At 43.5% G+C, this 19,089-nt stretch overlaps 1 protein-coding gene across 2 annotated transcripts in view; it reads right to left on the bottom strand.

The window, feature by feature from the left end:
• Positions 1-19,089, bottom strand: part of LOC117546709 (interleukin-1 receptor accessory protein-like 1-B) — a 185,661-nt gene that overhangs the window by 12,569 nt on the left and 154,003 nt on the right. For both annotated transcript variants that reach the window (XM_034217049.1, XM_034217050.1), the window contains exons 7-9: positions 9,954-10,086; positions 4,177-4,322; positions 444-590 (exon numbers count right to left, since the gene is read on the bottom strand). In XM_034217049.1, the coding sequence (XP_034072940.1) occupies positions 444-590; positions 4,177-4,322; positions 9,954-10,086 (426 nt within the window). The remainder of the gene's footprint in view (positions 1-443; positions 591-4,176; positions 4,323-9,953; positions 10,087-19,089) is intronic.

The raw sequence follows: 19,089 nt of genomic DNA, 5'->3' as shown, positions 1-19,089 counted from the left end.
GGATGAAGACATGGAAACACATCAAAGACCGGGGAGTCGTTTTGCTGCTGTTTACAGAATGTTTTTGCATAAAGATTTTGATTTTGCTCAGTGGGCTGAAAAGACACCTTGAAATTGACGACAACATTTCTGTGTATGTAACGATGGGAGGATCTTTTTATGTGGCATTTAGACTGATAAAACAGGTGCCTATTTGCATAAGAATAGTGCCACATCAAGATATGGAAAATAGCCCAGGTGGATCTTTGAGTAAAAATAAATATGTGCAGAGCAGCACTGATAGCGCTCAGGTTAGGGATTTGATTCTACAGAGGAGAGAAAGGACGCTTTCACAGCAGAGGAAGGCGCTTTAGAAATCCCCCACCAAAACAGGAAATACTGACAGATTATGGGAGGATTTATTATATAACGACGTAAAGTAAATTATGTCTTGCACATCTTACCTCCATCTATATCCTCGCTGCCAAAGTGGTTCCTGTAGAAGAGCATGAGCTCGATCCGGTAGCACTTGTACAGCGTCACCAGACAGATGAGCAGCATCAGGATGGCTCCCAGCCCGCCGGCCAGCTCCACCGTGTACATCAGCTCCGCTAAACACAGTGAGAGGGAGACATTTTAATAACTTTAATTAAAACCCAGAAAACCAGCAGCCAGGAATAGTTAAATAGGTTTTTACCATTTGTAAATGGTCTGCAAAGGCTAAAATCACAAAGTTCACGCCACCATTGGAATGTTTTGTTTTATTCCGGAACGTCACTATGGAAAACCCGCGCTTCTATTAGCCAGTGCTAAATAACCAATCAGAGCAGAGGAGCTCTGGTTTCAGACAGAGGGTTGAAAAGGAGCTGCAAGGCAAGGCAAGGCAAGGCAAGGCAAGGCAAGGCAAGGCAAGGCAAGGCAAGGCAAGGCAAGGCAAGGCAAGGCAAGGCAAGGCAAGGCAAGGCAAGGCAAGGCAAGGCAAGGCAAGGCAAGGCAAGGCAAGGCAAGGCAAGGCAAGGCAAGGCAAGGCAAGGCAAGGCAAGGCAAGGCAAGGCAAGGCCAAGGCAAGGCAAGGCAAGGCAAGGCAAGGCAAGGCAAGGCAAGGCAAGGCAAGGCAAGGCAAGGCAAGGCAAGGCAAGTTTATTTATATAGCACCTTTCAACACAAGGCAATTCAAAGTGTTTTACAAAAAACGAAAGACATTAAGAAAATGGCATTTAAAATCAGTCATTAGGCAGTATGAGAATGTTTGCGAAATGACAGAAAAGCAAGTAAAAAGCATTTGCTTTAAATGATTACACTTAAAAGCAGTGCAGTTTGTTTGAATAGTTCAAAAGATTATACTTGTAACAGTCACATTCATAATTTTAATGCGTTTTAGATGCTGTGGGACTTTATTTATTTCCTTCTTAGAAACTGCGAAATGTCAGAAAGTTGCAAGGTCATTTTGTATTTCTCTCATAACTTCAGCAAGATAAATACTCTTATACTGCATACTTGTTGAATAATGCATGATGCAGTCAACATGGATGAGAAAATGTCCCTAGCTATCTGAAAAATAATATGTGTTTCTAGGTCCAGGTTTGGATGAAAAAAGCATCTCCTTCTGTGTTCGCTTTTGATCTCTACCTTTCCATTTTGTTTAAATTCTCATTATGCCTTGATTATATCCACATGACACATAACTCTAACCGTAATGAAAGTACAACCCTTTCTATTCCTGTCACCTAATGCCTGCTGGCTTGATCGCATAATAACAACAAAAAATCAAATTGAGGCAGCCGGTACAAAACAATAGCATATGACAGATCTGACGGCCACGCTTATGAAGATTGGTTACACGTGTGTGCGACAGATTGAAGCGCTCCGCTCGCCCCGCCATCCGTCATTGCTGCAGTCTGACGCAAAACTCATGAAAAGCATGAGTGGAAGCTCAACTCATGGAAGTACTGGACTTCATTGTTGATTTTTCAGCTTCACACTAACTAAATATCCCCACAGAAGCAAGACCAGTAGGGTTATTCAGGAGGATGGTCGCCTTGAAAACCGAGTCGTTTGATTTGTCTTTTCATGATTCTGTCTCTTTCTAAAGGCTTTTTTTCGTTTTCTGTCACTCCATCTTTTCGCAGTTCAACATTTCCTCCCGGCGACGCCTCACAAAAGCCGGGTGGTCAGCCTTCGTTGGCTGACTAATGGACAACAGTAAAAAGGCAGGGATCGCGCACACACACAAACATGGCCGGAGAGGACTTAGCGTGCATCGCCATCCATCACCGGCGCACGTTTAACCTCGATGCAGTGCGCAATGCCCAACTCAGTGCGGCGGCCATCAGGCTGACAGGTCCCATGATGAAGGATGATGTTCTGGAGAGCTAACGAGCGAGGCCCGCGCTGCTTCATCACGCCTGTCTGTGCCACGACCTTCAGGCAAACTTATGTACTACGCAAAGAAACTCTGTGCAGAATGAGCGCACGCTGTCGATACCCTGGCTTCCTCCTCTTGTCTCACTTTCTATCCACTCATCCTGACGTTTTCAGAGAGGGGTGGTTGCAGCTAACAATCATTTCCACTTCTCCCCCTCTTCCTGCTCCACTCTGCCCCCCACCCCCCTCACTGAGCACTGCTCCTCTCCTCAGATATCTGGACAGTGTAATGAGCCAGCTGTTCCTCCAGAAGCAGAGATTACAGAGAAAGAAGCCAATTCTTCTCTGCCCGGCATCCATATTGTAGCGGAGCTGCAGTGGGACGGATTAAGACAAATTAGCTCCTGACGACAAGAAGGCTGGATTTGATGGAGCCACATGGCATCGTGCGATTCATCACCCTTTTTTTCCCTGCCTCTATTACTGCATCTCTGTCTGTGCCGCTAGGGAGAGAGATGAAAAGGCAAAGTGGCAGTCGAATTGTAAAACAAAAAAGAGAAAAGCAGCAGTGAGAACGGCATGAATCTAATCTAGGTACTAGGTGTCATATAGAAAAGGCAGCTGCCTACTAATCCATGTTGCTGCTGCTGATGTGAGATAAAACATGTATCCGAGGATGTGAAAATGAAGGAAAAAAGTTAGCAAAGAGGACTTTTTGACTGGTAGAAGTTGAACAACAAGTAAAAACCGCATCTCCGTGCTCACTTACATACAAGTGAGGACATATTCTGCTTGATGCTGGACTGAGTCGACCAAATTCATTGGGAGTGTCGCACAAAACTTTGATGCATTTTCCCCACAACAAATACACCGTGAATGTGGCAAAACGGGAACCGGTCGATTTCTCGTAGACCAGCAATCATGCGAGGACCAGCCTAATCTTCTCTGGTTTATTCTGAGATTTGGCTGTGCAGCATAAACCCCTTTAATATAGCAAATGGAGGGGAACTCGGTTGCCATCAAAGCAGGATCCAAAGCTGCAAGCTTAAAAGAGAGGAACCATATCTTATGTAAATGTATTCAACACTCACTGGCAACTTTAAGGCTGCAGAGGCCCCCCCAGCCTCCCTAAAAAAAACAAAAAACTCACTTATATAACCACTTTGGAGAGTGCATGTCTGTATTTCAAATCATCACGGACTCAACTTTCAAACAGTCATCCTCAGTGAAGCGTAATCAGAGGAAAAACTCAGAAATGTTTGCTTGAATTAAAAGACAAGGAGGAGGGGGGAAGGCAACAGTAGTCAGTGATGAAAGATGAGAAGAGTGAGAGCTTTGCGATCAAAGGAGTGTGTGTGTGTGTGTGTGTGTGTGTGTGTGTGTGTGTGTGTGTGTGTGTGTGTGTGTGTGTGTGTGTGTGTGTGTGTGTGTGTGTGTGTGAGAGAGGGGAGGTCATTACCAGACAGCCAAACAGCTTGACTGGCATCATAACACTGAAGGCTGCGTCTCTCCGAAAGCGATTTCTCTTCAAACTAATGCTTCCTCAGGCCGAGGCAGATGAATCGGCTTTCTGCTCTTTCTACAGTACCGTCCTATTTCTTTCCTCCCTCAGAAACAGCTGGTCCATTCCCCTAGTCCCGCTAGTTGTTCTTCTTTATACTCGGTATTGTGCTGCAGAAAGATTCCCCCTTTTTTTCCAAGCGAAAGCTGGTGGTATTGAATGGTATATTCCACCAAAGCTGTAACATGCCATTATTAAACCTCAAGGCATCTGCTAGATTAATGCTTGCATTTTTTTATTTCACATTGTTTACTTTTGTCTGCTTGCCTCACCTGTCTTAGAGAGCTGGATGTTGGCCTGTCTTCGCCCGTTGCCGTTCTCCACGTAGCACGAGTAGTTGCCCAGGTCGCTCTCCTCCACAGACTCGATGGTCAGAGAGATGGAAACTTCCTGCTCCCCTAGGTGCTCCCGGATAGTCCTGCAGGGGCGAGAAGGAGCACAGGAAAATTGACTGGTTGCATGTCGAACACTAGCATTTGCATTAACGTAACATTATCTCCCTTTGTGTGCCTACTCACTCAAAGAATGCTTCATAAAGATCACAACACCCCTACTTGTGGCCCTATTTATCGCCATGAAACCTATACTTTGCTCTACTTTGCAGGGGTTACATTTACTTTATCAATGAAGGTAGGAGGTGACAGACCGTGACTGACAAGGAGCCGGCAATAGAAGTCATGACAGATTTCTCCTCATGTAAAATAGTCCTTTGTCGTCTCGCTGAGGCTCTTGATGTTTGTGACATGTTCGGGGACAATAGTGTGACTGTCATGATGCACTACAGCGCAGAGCTATCACAAAACATTTTGCCACGAGGGTTAGTAAAAGGAAAAATCTCTTTAGATGCTTTTGTTGCATAGAATTGAGCCAGTGATATACACAAGACTGCTTTCTTCACAGAGAGTCCTAAAAACAACACTGGGACACTTCGATGCTTATTTGTCTCCACTGGACACTTGGCATGGTGTTGTGTTGACAACATTTTTTTTTAGCAGCCTGCTCTTCATTATCAGTGTCTTCACTAATTTAAATAAGCAAAAGGAAACAACTAGCTTCAATGCAAAAACGCTGACAATGCTAACAAGCCATGAGAAGGGGATGTCAAAAAGTCAAGACATCGCTTTTACACAAACTAAGCACGTTTCCAATTAACAGTCTGGGGTCATGTAAATGTATAAACATTTCACAGTAGAGGCCCAAAATACTAATATGAACCTTAACATTAGCATAATATGTCCTCTTAAAGCTATTGTGTGGTTAGACGCATGCAAACACGATGGCGCAGCTCGAAAAATATGTAAAAGAAATAATTCAAAAACAGCTAAATAAAGAACCAGTCCTACTAATAAAGCTTGGTTAAAGCATTTCTAACAAACATGCATGAAAAACAGGAACATACTGTATTTAGAGGAGCTGAATCTCTCTTGCTGTGCAAAAGCAGGAATGATATATGGGGCAAATAATCTTTTTACGGTTACAAAAATCACAAAGCCCTGTTTAATGATGCATGGGGGCTAATAGTGCAAAGAGGTATGGGTGCATCTGAAAAGAAAAACAAAACTCCTGCTGATGTATAGTTAGACTAAACAAAGCAGATTGTGAAGTGCAGGGGAGATAAAACACATTTCAATACAACCACTGCTGCATGGAAATAACTCACATTAGCCTTCCAAAGTGCTAATAATTGGTATCTCACTTAGAAAACCTCACTCTCGCAGTGACATTTCTTTTATTGACCATTAGAGGAACCATTAGAGGTAATTATGTTACATTTACATGGACGAGCTGCTTTTATAAAAACTAAAATATGAAGAATTTATTTTAAAGCTTCTGCAGGAGAGTCCTGTCTTGTATGTGAGCAGGAATATATATAATTGAGTCTTTTATTATAATTCCTGTGAGCTTTTTCTAACACTCATCCCTCTCCATTGTGTGGCCACTCATGCAGAGACACAGGGCTGTGCAAGGTTAGGATATAGATCCACACTGATGGCTTTTTAAAGAGGCGGCACCCATGTGTGACTCAACATAGACCAAGCTGAAACACTGTAGCTGTTTGCAAAGAAAAGTACAAATCAATCTGTGTTAACAAAAATACTCCATCATGGATTCTTGCTGGGGAATGTTTGGAGTGTTTGTCTGAACAATTGATGATGTGTTGAAAGCAAACATTTTGTGGATAGTGTGTTTATGGTAAAAAGCAGGATGGAGAAGTGGATGCTGTACTAGGGTTGCCAACTTCCAGAAATGGAAAAACGGGACACAGGCGCGAAGATTTTCGGGTTTCTGGCGGATTTAGTTACTTTTTTTGTTACTTTATTTCGGTTTTAGGGTTAGGGTTATGTTATTTAATTATTTTGGGGGAGCCAGCCTCCTAGGGTTCGAGGGGTCAAACCCCCCCAAAACCCTCAAAATGCATAGAAAACTATGCATACCTATAACACAATACAAACACAATGGTCTTACACCTGCATTAGGCTACTACATCACATTGTAGGCTACATCAGCATGTTCAAATCGGATAGGTGGGCACTAGGGACATCTGGGCAGCTCGATGTACAATTGGCTATTTTGTCCAAAATGTTAAAAAATAAATATTTAAAAAATGGTATTAAGTAATGCAAAGTATACATGATGTGAACATGCAGTACATCATTATTAGACTTAATGTTATCCTTCAACCAACCATTTTCCCATCAATCAGCTGACACACACACACACACACACACACACACACACACACACACACACACACACACACACACACACACACACACACACACACACACACACACACACACACACACACACACACACACACACACACACACACCACACACACACACACACACACACACACACACACACACACACACACACACACACACACACACACACACACACACACACACACACACACACACACACACACACACACACACACACACACACACACACACACACACACACACACACACACACACACACACACACACACACACCCCGAGACAGATCTCCACTCACGGGCTTTACCCAACTGTGTTTTTCTTCCACTGTTTGTTGTAAGACACAAGTCTTTTCTTTTTAGAAGGGCCCAGAACCACATCCTCTCTCTCTTCTCCTCTTTCATCATCACCTCCTCCACCGGCAGCGCTCATTTCCCCACACGACTGAACAGGCTGACATGCCACACAAACAATGATGCCGCGCCCGCGGCCCACCGGAGAAAATCTCACACACACACACACACACGTGCGAGCATTGTGCCTGCCCTGTCAACTGAGCGGTCCTAGTGCCCTTCACAAACGCAGGCACGCAGCCAGACACACTGCATTGCGCGCAAACAGAAAAATATTTTTTATTTTTCCCTTTACACGGGAATCCGGGACAAACAAAGTCCCGTACGGGACACGCCCCTTTTGGCTCAAATACGGGACGTCCCGGCTAATACGGGACGGTTGGCAACCCTATGCTGTACACACCTCAGGGATGTTTGAAAAACATCTTGGAGTTTATGAAAGCATCATGGCTGAGGGGCCTAATATTACATCCTCATTATTTATTTCAAACAAACATCTCACATTAGCCTGAAACCTTTTATTCCTCTTTGAACGGCTCTCACAGCATATATCTCTATATCATCCAGTAACATCTCTCCGAGCTGCCTTCATGTGACACCTGAACTTTTGAACTGTGCCGAGTTGTCATGATTTGCTTTATTTTACTGGCTGTTGCTCCATAAAGTGTTTCTTTCCTGCTGTCTGCACCTCTCCTGACTACGCCCCTAAGGTACATCGGAATTAGATCAGACCACAAGCTCTTAAAAGCAGACTTGAAATGTAAAATTGTTTACAATGACAGATCACCCAATAGCTTGGAGTTAGCTAGCTTGTTGCATTAGCAACAGTTTTTGTTCCAGTTTCTAACCAGTCTGACACAGGAAACAACTATCACTGCTCACTAGTGTTTGGAAGTAAGCAAAGGAGTCCAATTAAGGCTGGGAGTTTAGCCTTTGCAGACCATTTACATGCACAAAAACCTATATAACACACGACATCATCACGTTGGTGAGACGTACAACGCTAATAGGTAGTGGAAGCAATGCTGGACTGGATACTCCACATGGACATATCTGAGTTAGAAAACAATGATATTTTACACTTAAAAGGCCACTGAATGACCGTGCACCAGGGACTGAACACTGCAGCTGTGACTTTGCCTCTGAGATCCATGAAGTGTTGTTGCCAACTATGTTGAAACATGGTGCCAAAAGCATCATTTCATGCATTACAGGCGGTTCTTTAGGGAATTCTCCTGCGTGATTAATTTCCATTTCAAAGCTAAGAACGCATGGAATGATGTCAGGGAGTGGGTTTGAAGCGGCGCACATGAAAAATGGGAACAAAAAATAAAATAAATAAAGACACATAGATGGGGAGGCGGTATCACGCCTTGGTGCACAACAAAAAGATGCACTTGAACACACATGAACACTTTTAAAGAAGCTCAGGGTCACACTCTTGATCTCTTGGCTTGTTACCTCATTTGAGTATCATATGAAAGCAAGGTTTCTCACCGCATGTGGTACACTTTTACTTTATTCCTCATCCTTATTATCCCACCTACCCCATGCCGCCACCTGCCACCCCCCTTAGTCTTGCAGGCTCTAATTGGCCCGGTGTCCTTCACAATAGAGCGCGGCGCTGAGAGCTGGACACAATGTGCTAGATGGCTAATGGAGACATCTCCAAATGCCAGGTCAGTGACTCGGCCGCTAGCTCTCCTCGCAGTGTTGTCATGCTGCTTACAGTTAACCTTTTCGTTGGACGCCATTTGTAGACGCCAGGGATTTTCTGGTCACACGTAGAGACCGTCAGAGGAGAACAGTGGGGAAGGACATGAAAGGGTGTGTGGATGTGTGTGTGCTGTGCACTACAACAAAAATGTGATTCTACCAGGATAAGATTGTTGATTTGGAGTAATAACAAGAACATTTTGAGATACAAGATTAAGTGAAATGCTGTTATAATAAGAACAAATTGTTCTATGTTGTAGAAAACATGTCACAGAAGAGGCACAAAATACAAAAGTGAAACCTGAAAATTAGCATAAAAGGGCCCCTTTAAATAGCTAGTTTTTCCTTTTCATTTTTCCAATATGACCTAAATGTATCTGAACCAAAACATATCTCCGCCACTATCGGAGAACATCAACTTGGCTGCTCTACATAAAGTTTTCTAGACTTCTTTTTCCACATGGATGTTTCAACCACAATGAAAACTGCAAGTTGCTGTTTCCTGACATAAAGTTGAATGGGAAGTTATTTGTAGTGTGCCGTTTGGAAATGATAACCTACTTGTTTGAGAGTTCAATAAACTGGAGATCCAATGTCCTATACTACCTGAAACCAACTTTTTACCAGAAATAAACTCGTTTTTCATAACTTCAAATGCATGGAGACCTCTTAAAAACAGCTGTTTTCCACCAGATTTTGGAGTACTGTTTCCACAGATGAGCCAGAGATGGAGGTCACCCAAATGGAAAAGGAGGCCAACACATACGTTTATTCCCATTTTCTGTGCTGCTCTGCTATTAATGCCTCCACTTTATATTTCAGTGCAAACTAATCTCTGATTACTTGCACGGATAGAACAATGCCTGAACCGTGCATATAGATTGTTCATGATAAAGAATGCATAGCTATCTGCATTATTAAACAGCCGCATACATCATGCATGGATTTCATTTAAATGATAGCGCGTTGTGATAAAAAGTTCCTTTTGTGTTGAAGTGTGGTCACACAGGTGTGGTAACTGGGTTTAAATAGGTGTTTACCAGTTGTGCTCCAAGGCCCTTTGCTGCTTGTGACGAGACTAAATGCACCTCATGAATTGGTTAAAATATGATGCCCGAGCTTGAGTTTTACTCCCACACACTCCCCTCCGCCTGAAACTCCTCCATTGGACTCCTTTGTTCACTTCCGGAACATAGTGACATCACTATGTAACACTCGAACATGATATATTCTCTTTAACACTAAAACTCTTACTTCATTTCGGTCTCTTGAACGCGCTCCTCATCCAGATCCTCGATGAACTTCTCCCCCTTCATCCAGTAGATAAGTGGACTGACGTCTCCGCTGTATCCGAAGAACGCTCTGCACGTCAGGTTAAGAGGACTTCCTGTTGGAGACAAGAGACAGGGGATGAGGTAACACGTGAATCAGGAAGATTGTTGCTATTTTTTTACACTGTCAACAGTATATCATTTGCACAACAGGTAATATGTAGAGTATGTTGATACAGAGTGCACAACATTTCTTTCACAACATAAAAAAGCAGCAGGGAAACCATAGAACAGACGCTGCTACCATCAGTTTTGCAACACACAGGTCTGGTCATATGTGATATAACACCTAAACAATCATGAGCTTCCTGTTTTTATTCTTTCCAGACTCCAATTTACTCATTTCAAAAACTCAACAGCAGCCTCTAGATTCCATCAACTTACTAACCGTCTCTTTCTCTCTTAAACCATCCCAGAACCTTTCTAAATTCCCTAATGGCCTCTTAAACTTTTAAAACACACTCTTTTAGCCTCTTTCGTGGCAAATTCACAGCACTGATGCACAGTCATAAAAGCTTTTGTACACTTTGGCACACCCTTTCCATATTAGACCCTACATTTACAATATAATCACTGCATTCTGCAGGAAGTACATTAGGGAATGTAGCTAAAGTATGGTGCATCTTTAGGGATTGTGATTTGCACTATTAATGAATGCATAAAGCTTGTGTGATACTCACAGGTCAAACTGTATTGGCCAGCATCTATACACACTAAGACGGAGCTCGTACTGCAACCCATTGTACGTGATAGAGATGTCCCGCCCCTTAGCCTAAGTAATAAACACTGCTTAAATGTCCTAAAATATGATATTTGGGAGAGTTTAAAATGTATTTGTGTTAAGTAATAGTTGAAGTATAGGCAAACACTGAAAACAATACCAGTTCAGAGAATACAAGACTAGAAAAGCGAGGAGAAGGAGAGAAGTCAGCTATCCAGTCATTTGAGGTCATTCTGTGTGCGCTGGCAGGCGGCAGGCTTCCTGGGATGATGAAGACCATGAGAACAGAGAGGTAAGAAAGTGCACAGGAAACACATATCAACAGATAAACCCCCCCGCCTTCACACCAGCGGGGGGAGTCCTCTCCGCTCGGCTCATTTTGAACACATGCCCTATCTGAGGAGAGACAGATAAACTCATTTTAAACCCGTTTTCGCTCTCTGCCTGAGATTAGAGACCTCTCATTATTCTTTCACACTTATCACACACACGCCGGGCCCACGGCACATCCGAGAGTGTGTGGCCTGTGCTGTGACAGCCTCACCGGGGGGGGCGAGGGGGAGAGAAAAGAGCCACATCATCAAAGCCTTGGAATGACTCTGATCCATAAACAAGCCGCCGATGATCAAGGAAGGCTCCAGCAGTTGTGAGTCCAGGAAAGGCAAAAAGGTGATTCAGCATCTCTTCATTAGCACTCCCTGCTCATTGGCCCTATGGCGAGGACTCAGAAGTCTGTGAGATGGTAGATAACTGTGCCGTATAATTGGGTACTTGCTATTTCAAAGATAATAGGGATTTTATTTTACCAAGGCCTGCTCTAATTTGACCCTCTAGTGTAGTGTTGCACGCTCAGACGATAGCTAGCTTTAACAGAGAAGATCTAGTTTTGTGATTCAAAAGAGTTGGAGGACAGTTTCTGCATTTGTCTGTGCATAAGAGAGAGAAACAGAGATGTTAGGGATGCTGGGATCTGTCCTGGACCACACATACACATTCACACACATTGCTATTCTTCCCACTTCCACAAGGGGGCTCTATGGTGCTACAAAGCAGGAGGGCCAACGTGCAGTAAGGAGCACATGAAACAAACACACACACACACACACACACACACACACCATTTCGACAGGTGTAGGCAACAGTCAAAGAAAACACAGATCCTTTTGTGTGCCACCTTTGATGTCAAGAGGCTTCACCCATGGATGGGAACAGCATGTTGTGTTGTAGCACTGACAGCTCCACTGCTGTGCAGACAACAGCCGCGGCGTCACTCTCCAACACTTATTCCAAGGGGCTCTCATGCATATGGCTGCATGTTGTTTCCCTAACGACGGCGTGTTAATTTGTGCCGGTTTTACTGTGAGCAGCTAAGCTTGCACGAAAGAGCTTGAATGCTCAGTTTGGGGAAATGCACAAACAACCGTGCAGAGATTTAAAAATGCACAGATTCCAAATCCCAACCTCTGGTCTTGGTCAGGGGGTTAAAGTGAGTCTTAATGCGATTGTCTAATCTCAATTATCTCCCCTTCGTCTGTGGCAGCGGGACGGAGACGTCAGCAAGATTTCCGTGGCTAAGCGGACACACTGGATGCCATGAAACCATGAAACAGGGTAAGAGACACAGAGTATGCATTTATGCGTCTGTGTGCATGTGACATGTATAGGCTAGTGTGGGAGAAAGAGGACATATGTGCACGTCAGCGTGGATGACAGAGGAATCACACACACGGGAGAGCAGAGCATTCCCCCTGGGGGGGTCCGATAACCAGTCAGTATCTGGTGTGACCACCATTTGCCTCACGCAGTGCAACACATCTCCTTCGCATAGAGTTGATCAGGTTGTTGATTGTGGCCTGTGGAATGTTGGTCCACTCCTCTTCAATGGCTGTGCCAAGTTGCTAGATATTGGCAGGAACTGGAACACGCTGTCGTATACGCGGATCCAGAGCATCCCAAACATGCTCAATGGGTGACATGTCTGGTGAGTATGCTGACCATGCAAGAGCTGGGATGTTTTCAGCCTCCAGGAATTGTGTACAGATCCTTGCAACATGGGGCCGTGCATTATCATGCTGCAACATGAGGTGATGGTCATGGATGAATGGCACAACAATGGGCCTCAGGATCTTGTCACGGTATCTCGGTGCATTCACAATGCCATCAATAAAATGCACCTGTGTTCGTCGTCCATAACATACGCCTGCCCATACCGTAACCCCACCACCACCATGGGCCACTCGATTCACAACATTGACATCAGAAAACCGCTCACCCACACGACGCCACACACGCTGTCTGCCATCTGCCCTGAACAGTGAAAACCTGGATTCATCTGTGAAGAGAACACCTCTCCAACGTGCCAGACGCCATCGAATGTGAGCATTTGCCCACTCAAGTCGGTGACGACGACGAACCGGAGTCAGGTCGAGACCCCGATGAGGACGACGAGCATGCAGATGAGCTTCCCTGAGACGGTTTCTGACAGTTTGTGCAGAAATTCTTTGGTTATGCAAACCGATTGTTGCAGCAGCTGTCCGAGTGGCTGGTCTCAGACGATCTTGGAGGTGAACATGCTGGATGTGGAGGTCCTGGGCTGGTGTGGTTACACGTGGTCTGCGGTTGTGAGGCCGGTTGGATGTACTGCCAAATTCTCTGAAACGCCTTTGGAGACGGCTTATGGTAGAGAAATGAACATTCAATTCACGGGCAACAGCTCTGGTGGACATTCCTGCTGTCAGCATGCCAATTGCACGCTCCCTCAAAACTTGCGACATCTGTGGCATTGTGCTGTGCGATAAAACTGCACGTTTCAGAGTGGCCTTTTATTGTGGCCAGCCTAAGGCACACCTGTGCAATAATCATGCTGTCTAATCAGCATCTTGATATGCCACACCTGTGAGGTGGGATGGATTATCTCGGCAAAGGAGAAGTGCTCACTATCACAGATTCTTTAAGATTTATGAACAATATTTGAGAGAAATGGTTATTTTGTGTTTATAGAAAATGTTTTAGATCTTTGAGTTCATCTCATGAAAAATGGGAGCAAAAACAAAAGTGTTGCATTTATATTTTTGTTCAGTGTATGTAACGGAGCTTTGATGGTGTCCTGGAGACACTACTGAGGCTATTTATGTCAGGCTTTCATTTGATCATTTACTGTGTTATCTCTGAATATATTAAGACAGAACTTTTGTTGGGTCGGATTAGCCTTTATTAACGGAGTGACATTGTTGAAAGGTCGAGACCAGAAATGGTCCCAGGTTGGATTCGGACCTAGGTCCTCTACCTGGGACCTGAACCCCAGTAAATGGGCCCATCAAGGTTAAGTACTTCTTGAATCAATATAAACCTTTCTTTGTGGAAATCATCAAAAGCCTGTGCTTTTAAAAGCACAACCAAAACCTCTTGACAAAATGTCAGAATGACATTCCAGCAACTTCTGGCATTGATGGAAAACTCCTCTTTTATCTGGCCTTTTAGGAGCAATGATATTCCCTCTGAACCGTAATTAGGCCTTCCTTTAATGCAACCGTCTGGGCTGAAGATAAGAGGACATGAGATTGCCCAGCAGCTTGTGATCAGCGGGATAGCAAGCAACTGATCTGGATTGAGAAGAAGAAGCCCAGGAATTGAATAGTTGATAATTTGATTGTCGATGGTGAAAGGAGGTTCCCAGATTTGCATGTGGGCAGCGATTCTTGAAAATATTTGTTTACAATCTCTGAATGAGAGCGAGCATTAGCTTAATTATCTGCAAAACATCCAGGCAGCGAAGGGTTACATAAGTGATGGAGCTGTAATTGCAGTGGCGGGGTACCCACTCAGATCGGGGTTGCCAGATGTGCGGTTTGATTGTCTCTCTGTTCAGCCTTCACTTTGTTTTGTTTATCACAGTCCAAACCTCTCCAGTCACGCATTTTAAGACAGCCATTGTCTGTGCTATGTTTAATATCCATTTAGCCCGCGTATGGTCCATCTCCTGTTATTCATACTTGGCACTGCACCTCATTATCGCATAAGTAGGCAAACTGCTGCTGCTGTTCCCCCTTAATTAATGCATGTAAAGCAGATATGAAGAGATGCAATACCATTTTCCTGAGTTTTATAAGCATGTTAACATGTGGCAATCATAACACATAATGCTCTATGATACGTTATGAAATTACAATTTCTCTGCTCCGTGCTACTTTTGCCAAGGACGAGCCGTGTATGGAAATTAAATAAGGTTGTACTGTTTAATATTACAGGGCAGCGGGAAACAGATAAGAAAACAGGCGGCTGGGGGTTGGGTAAATAACAAGTCCAATTTGAGCCTTGTGGAACTGAGAATGACATTTGCAAAGATCAACACCCATTGATGTTCTCATAATACAATGTTCTCCAGCACAAAAGCAAGAGCCTCTTATTGCTGCCCAACCAAAACATATCATTATTACCATTTTTAAACCTTGTGTTCCTTGTAATATTGCATGGAAAAGTCACAGTTGACTTCTCGTAATGAAAAGCTAATTAGACATTAATGAAACACTTAAAGGGTACTTCACATAACATTAGACAAATGCCACGTTCAATGGAGGAAACAAGGTTATACTACAATTAGAAAACAATGGGAAGATGGTGGTGTTTGCCATGTCAACTTTAAAACACTATTTTGCTGATGGTCTTTTGGTGAATTGTGAAAGCTTTATATGGCGTTCAATCACTTGGCTATTTTAAGAATAGTAATAGTTGTCTCATTTCACAGTATCAGGGTTTTTCAAGGCCCTCAGAATATGCGAATATATGTGCACAAACACTGGAAAAGTGATTTCTTTATGATATGTCTCTTTTAAACTTTTCAGAAATCCGAGTTTTTTTGTGCAAAATATGATTCTCAGTCTGAAATGCTGATGTTCCTGCAAGATGAGAATAAAAGACGGTGAAAAGGCAAGGATTTGATACTAACAGGGCCTGACTGGGCTCTGGTGCGGGGCTACGCAGGCAGAGGAGGGACTCATGGTGGGCTTGGCAAAGAACGATCAAACTCGTCTCAAGAATCTTGTAATGGCCCCATGCAGTTTCAACCACTGACAGCAGGCCAGAGAAATGGGAAATGTTGCAGGGGTGGTATCAAAAGAGATTGATACACAATAAAGGGAAGAAAGGCACTAAATAGCAGGTTCCTTGAGGCCTTGCTGGGTTACCTTTGAAGCATGCCCACACTGCCAACAGTCTTTTCTCCTAGCTGGAGCTCCCTGTGGTTAGATGCTCAGCTTGGAGCCACTTTAGCCATGCTTGCAAGTATTTTCTCTCCAAACTATTGTCCAGGGTATCTCAAGTGTTCTCTACATGGCTCATGTACTTTCCTCCCCTACATGACTACAAATGACATATACTACTGTGAAGTTGAGAATTTCTGCTTAAAACCTCTCCAGCCAGCTTCGCATGCACACTTACATTTGCTTGTGATTTATTGCAGTTACCAAATCAATGAAATTATTTTCCTAACCCCTGTGTGAAGCATTTGTGACCAATTACTTACAATAAACGAACAATTAAAAAAAACATATCGTACTGTGCTGTACCGTTCAGTGTACTATCAAATTGTATCGCACTGTACCGTATAGTTATCCTAACGTAATGTATCATTTTGCATGGTTCTTTTGCTGTATGTTCAGGCTTCACCAAAGCATTGAGTGTGGGCGAAGTGGCCCTTGTCTCTCCTAAGCCATCAGTGAAAGGAATCTAGTCCCTAAATGGTCCAGTGGAGCAAACTCAGCAGCGAAGATCTAGACAGCTTACTGTGCTCAGTGAGTGAGAGAGACAATGGGACTGAGAGGAAGAGAAAAAGTTGTGAGCGAGGAAGGAAGTGCTGTTATATCCAAATACCCTCTCACAGGCAGTCCATGTAATGAGAACAGGACTCTGCAGAGCAGCTGGGACAGTAGCTGCTCTCCCCAGCATTTCAGAAAGACACAGTATCTGCGGCGCACATGAGACAAATGAAAGAGGAAGCAACGTGAAGTGAATGAGTGCAATAGGTTTGAAAAAACAGGAGGAAATGCTGCTGTAACTTATCACCTCAAATCTCCCTGCAGAGAGAGGGAACCTGTGTGAGTGAGTTTGGAAATCATTGCATCACATGATTCCAGGGGGAAGGTGGGAAAAGTAGAGCACTGGGTTTACATGGTGTGACTGTGGCAGGATTGCATGTACTGAGATGTTTTCTAAAATAGACACGAGGATAGCAGCTTCACATTTTTCTTGAAAATATATTGCCTTTTCTAGACATGAGGGAAGACAGGGACTCTGGTTAGCCTGCTAGCTAAACATGGCTACACATTTAATTGTAAGTGCATTTTATCGTTCTTAAAGTCTGGATGTGTAAATAATAGACAACTATTTGGCAACTGTATGCTATTTGAGAGCTTTATACAGTAAAAGTACGTTGTATGTTTTGCTTGTTGTGGAGTATTTCTACATAGTGTTCAAAACAACCCAAAAAATCGACAACATTTTTTAATTGAATTAATCAATACATATGTTCTTGTTTCCTATAACAGTGATTACACCTATCACAAGTTGGATGTTTTGGGAATCATTTATGAAAATATATTTTTGTCTATTGACCGATTGCTGACTTGATGTAAAGTGTCATTGACATGCTAACAGGCAAATGAATGGTCAAACATCAATAACAGTTTATAAATGTTAACATGTCTCTGTTTGATTTATCTGTTCCTATTTCCATTGTTTATTCTATGTCATCCTATTTATCACGTCTCCTTTGTCTTCTACCTCACATGTCCTCCTTCTCTCTCATGCCTTGCAGCATGTCTTGGGATAGCTTTGTACAAAAACAGGTTTCTATAATCATTTCCAAAACAGGAAAAAGGGACAAACAATAGGAGTGGCGTGGGGAAAGACAGACTCTGCATGGAAAGGTTAAAGCTGTGGTGAGAGCAGGATCCATCCACACATCCTCCTCTAGCTTTCTACCTGTCCGTCACTGGGAAACAAAGTGTGAGATCTCTGCCTTTGTGCGTCTGCGAGTGTGTGTGTGTGTGTCTGAACCAGTCGAGCATAGGCAGGATAATTGGAGTGATTTGCACAACCCATGCTTCTGTCCTTCCAATTTGCATGGACATATGGTGGTAAATACATTCATGTTCACATGTTCAAAAAGGGCATGTTGGGGTTTTTCGGCTAGCAATAATGTATTTGTTAAACACGCCGTGTTCATAAATCCTTCGTGTATCCGTCTGGATAAATGACCACGAGATTGACACGATTGTGTGGGGGCAGCAAAATGTCACCATGATGTGAAATATCTGCCATGAAACAAGGCGACAAAACTCTCCTCGGGGGCGATGACATGACCGACTGAACGGAGCATTTTCAAAATAAAAGATGAACATGCCGTAAGGTCGTGATCAGTGAATGTCAGATTGAGTCTTGTGAACTTTATTCTCCAATGACCTGAAATCACATTTAAAGTCTGTCGTACAGAATAAACCCCTCCGAGTCCAAATCTCACCCTTTGATTATTCAGACATACTGTGGATAAATTGATTTGCCTGTTCCCACCCACGACTCCTATACTTTTATTAAGCACTCTGGTGGTCTGTCATGCTCTTGCCAGGTTTGTGCTGCAAGGAGTGGACGTAGAGGTCAAAGAGAGGATGTGATCTGCACACAGATAGAGGACTTAAGCAATTAAGAAATGAACCTTTCTTCTTGGGATCTTTCTGTGGACATGGTTCGCAGTGGCATTGTCAACAAAAGTTAGCCCCTTTGTCAATTCCTAACCACTATTCCTTAAACTAAGGGAAAACCTTGTGAAGGAGACTTAGAAAAAGAGACTGCTCTGACATTTGGCGACGTATTTTTGATGCGCCAGCTGAGCTCCATTTCATTTGAAGTTCTTTAGTAGGAAAAGCATCTCTGTAATCCAAGGCCGTTTCCTCTCTGATCCTCTATGCCAGACTGAGAATACACAACCAGACTGTTGTGAATCTGTGGTGTCCTGATGTCTGTGAAGTTGCAGCCGCCTGCTTTATCACCCCTGCTCTGTACTTTGTAAAGGTGACATTTGGCACGTCTTGAACGAACTGCCGGGCACTTAAACCCTCTTGCCATCCATTTAATTAAAAACAATACGATAAATTACGAGCAATGCTATCAAGAGGTGGAAGGGAGGGAGAAGAGGAAGTAGCTGGAGGCAAGGTAAATTATGACCTTATGCCGGAAAACATTTGAAAGCGGGGATATCACGGTGTGTGCATAAATGTAAAGAGTGCAAGTGCTGATCTGTCAATCATGCACCGCTGCCTGAATGCAAACAGTGGGGGACTGAGAA

Source organism: Gymnodraco acuticeps, unplaced genomic scaffold, assembly GCF_902827175.1.
Source record: "Gymnodraco acuticeps unplaced genomic scaffold, fGymAcu1.1, whole genome shotgun sequence".
Classification (NCBI taxonomy): domain Eukaryota; kingdom Metazoa; phylum Chordata; class Actinopteri; order Perciformes; family Bathydraconidae; genus Gymnodraco; species Gymnodraco acuticeps.
This window is presented reverse-complemented; position numbering and strand designations above follow the sequence as displayed.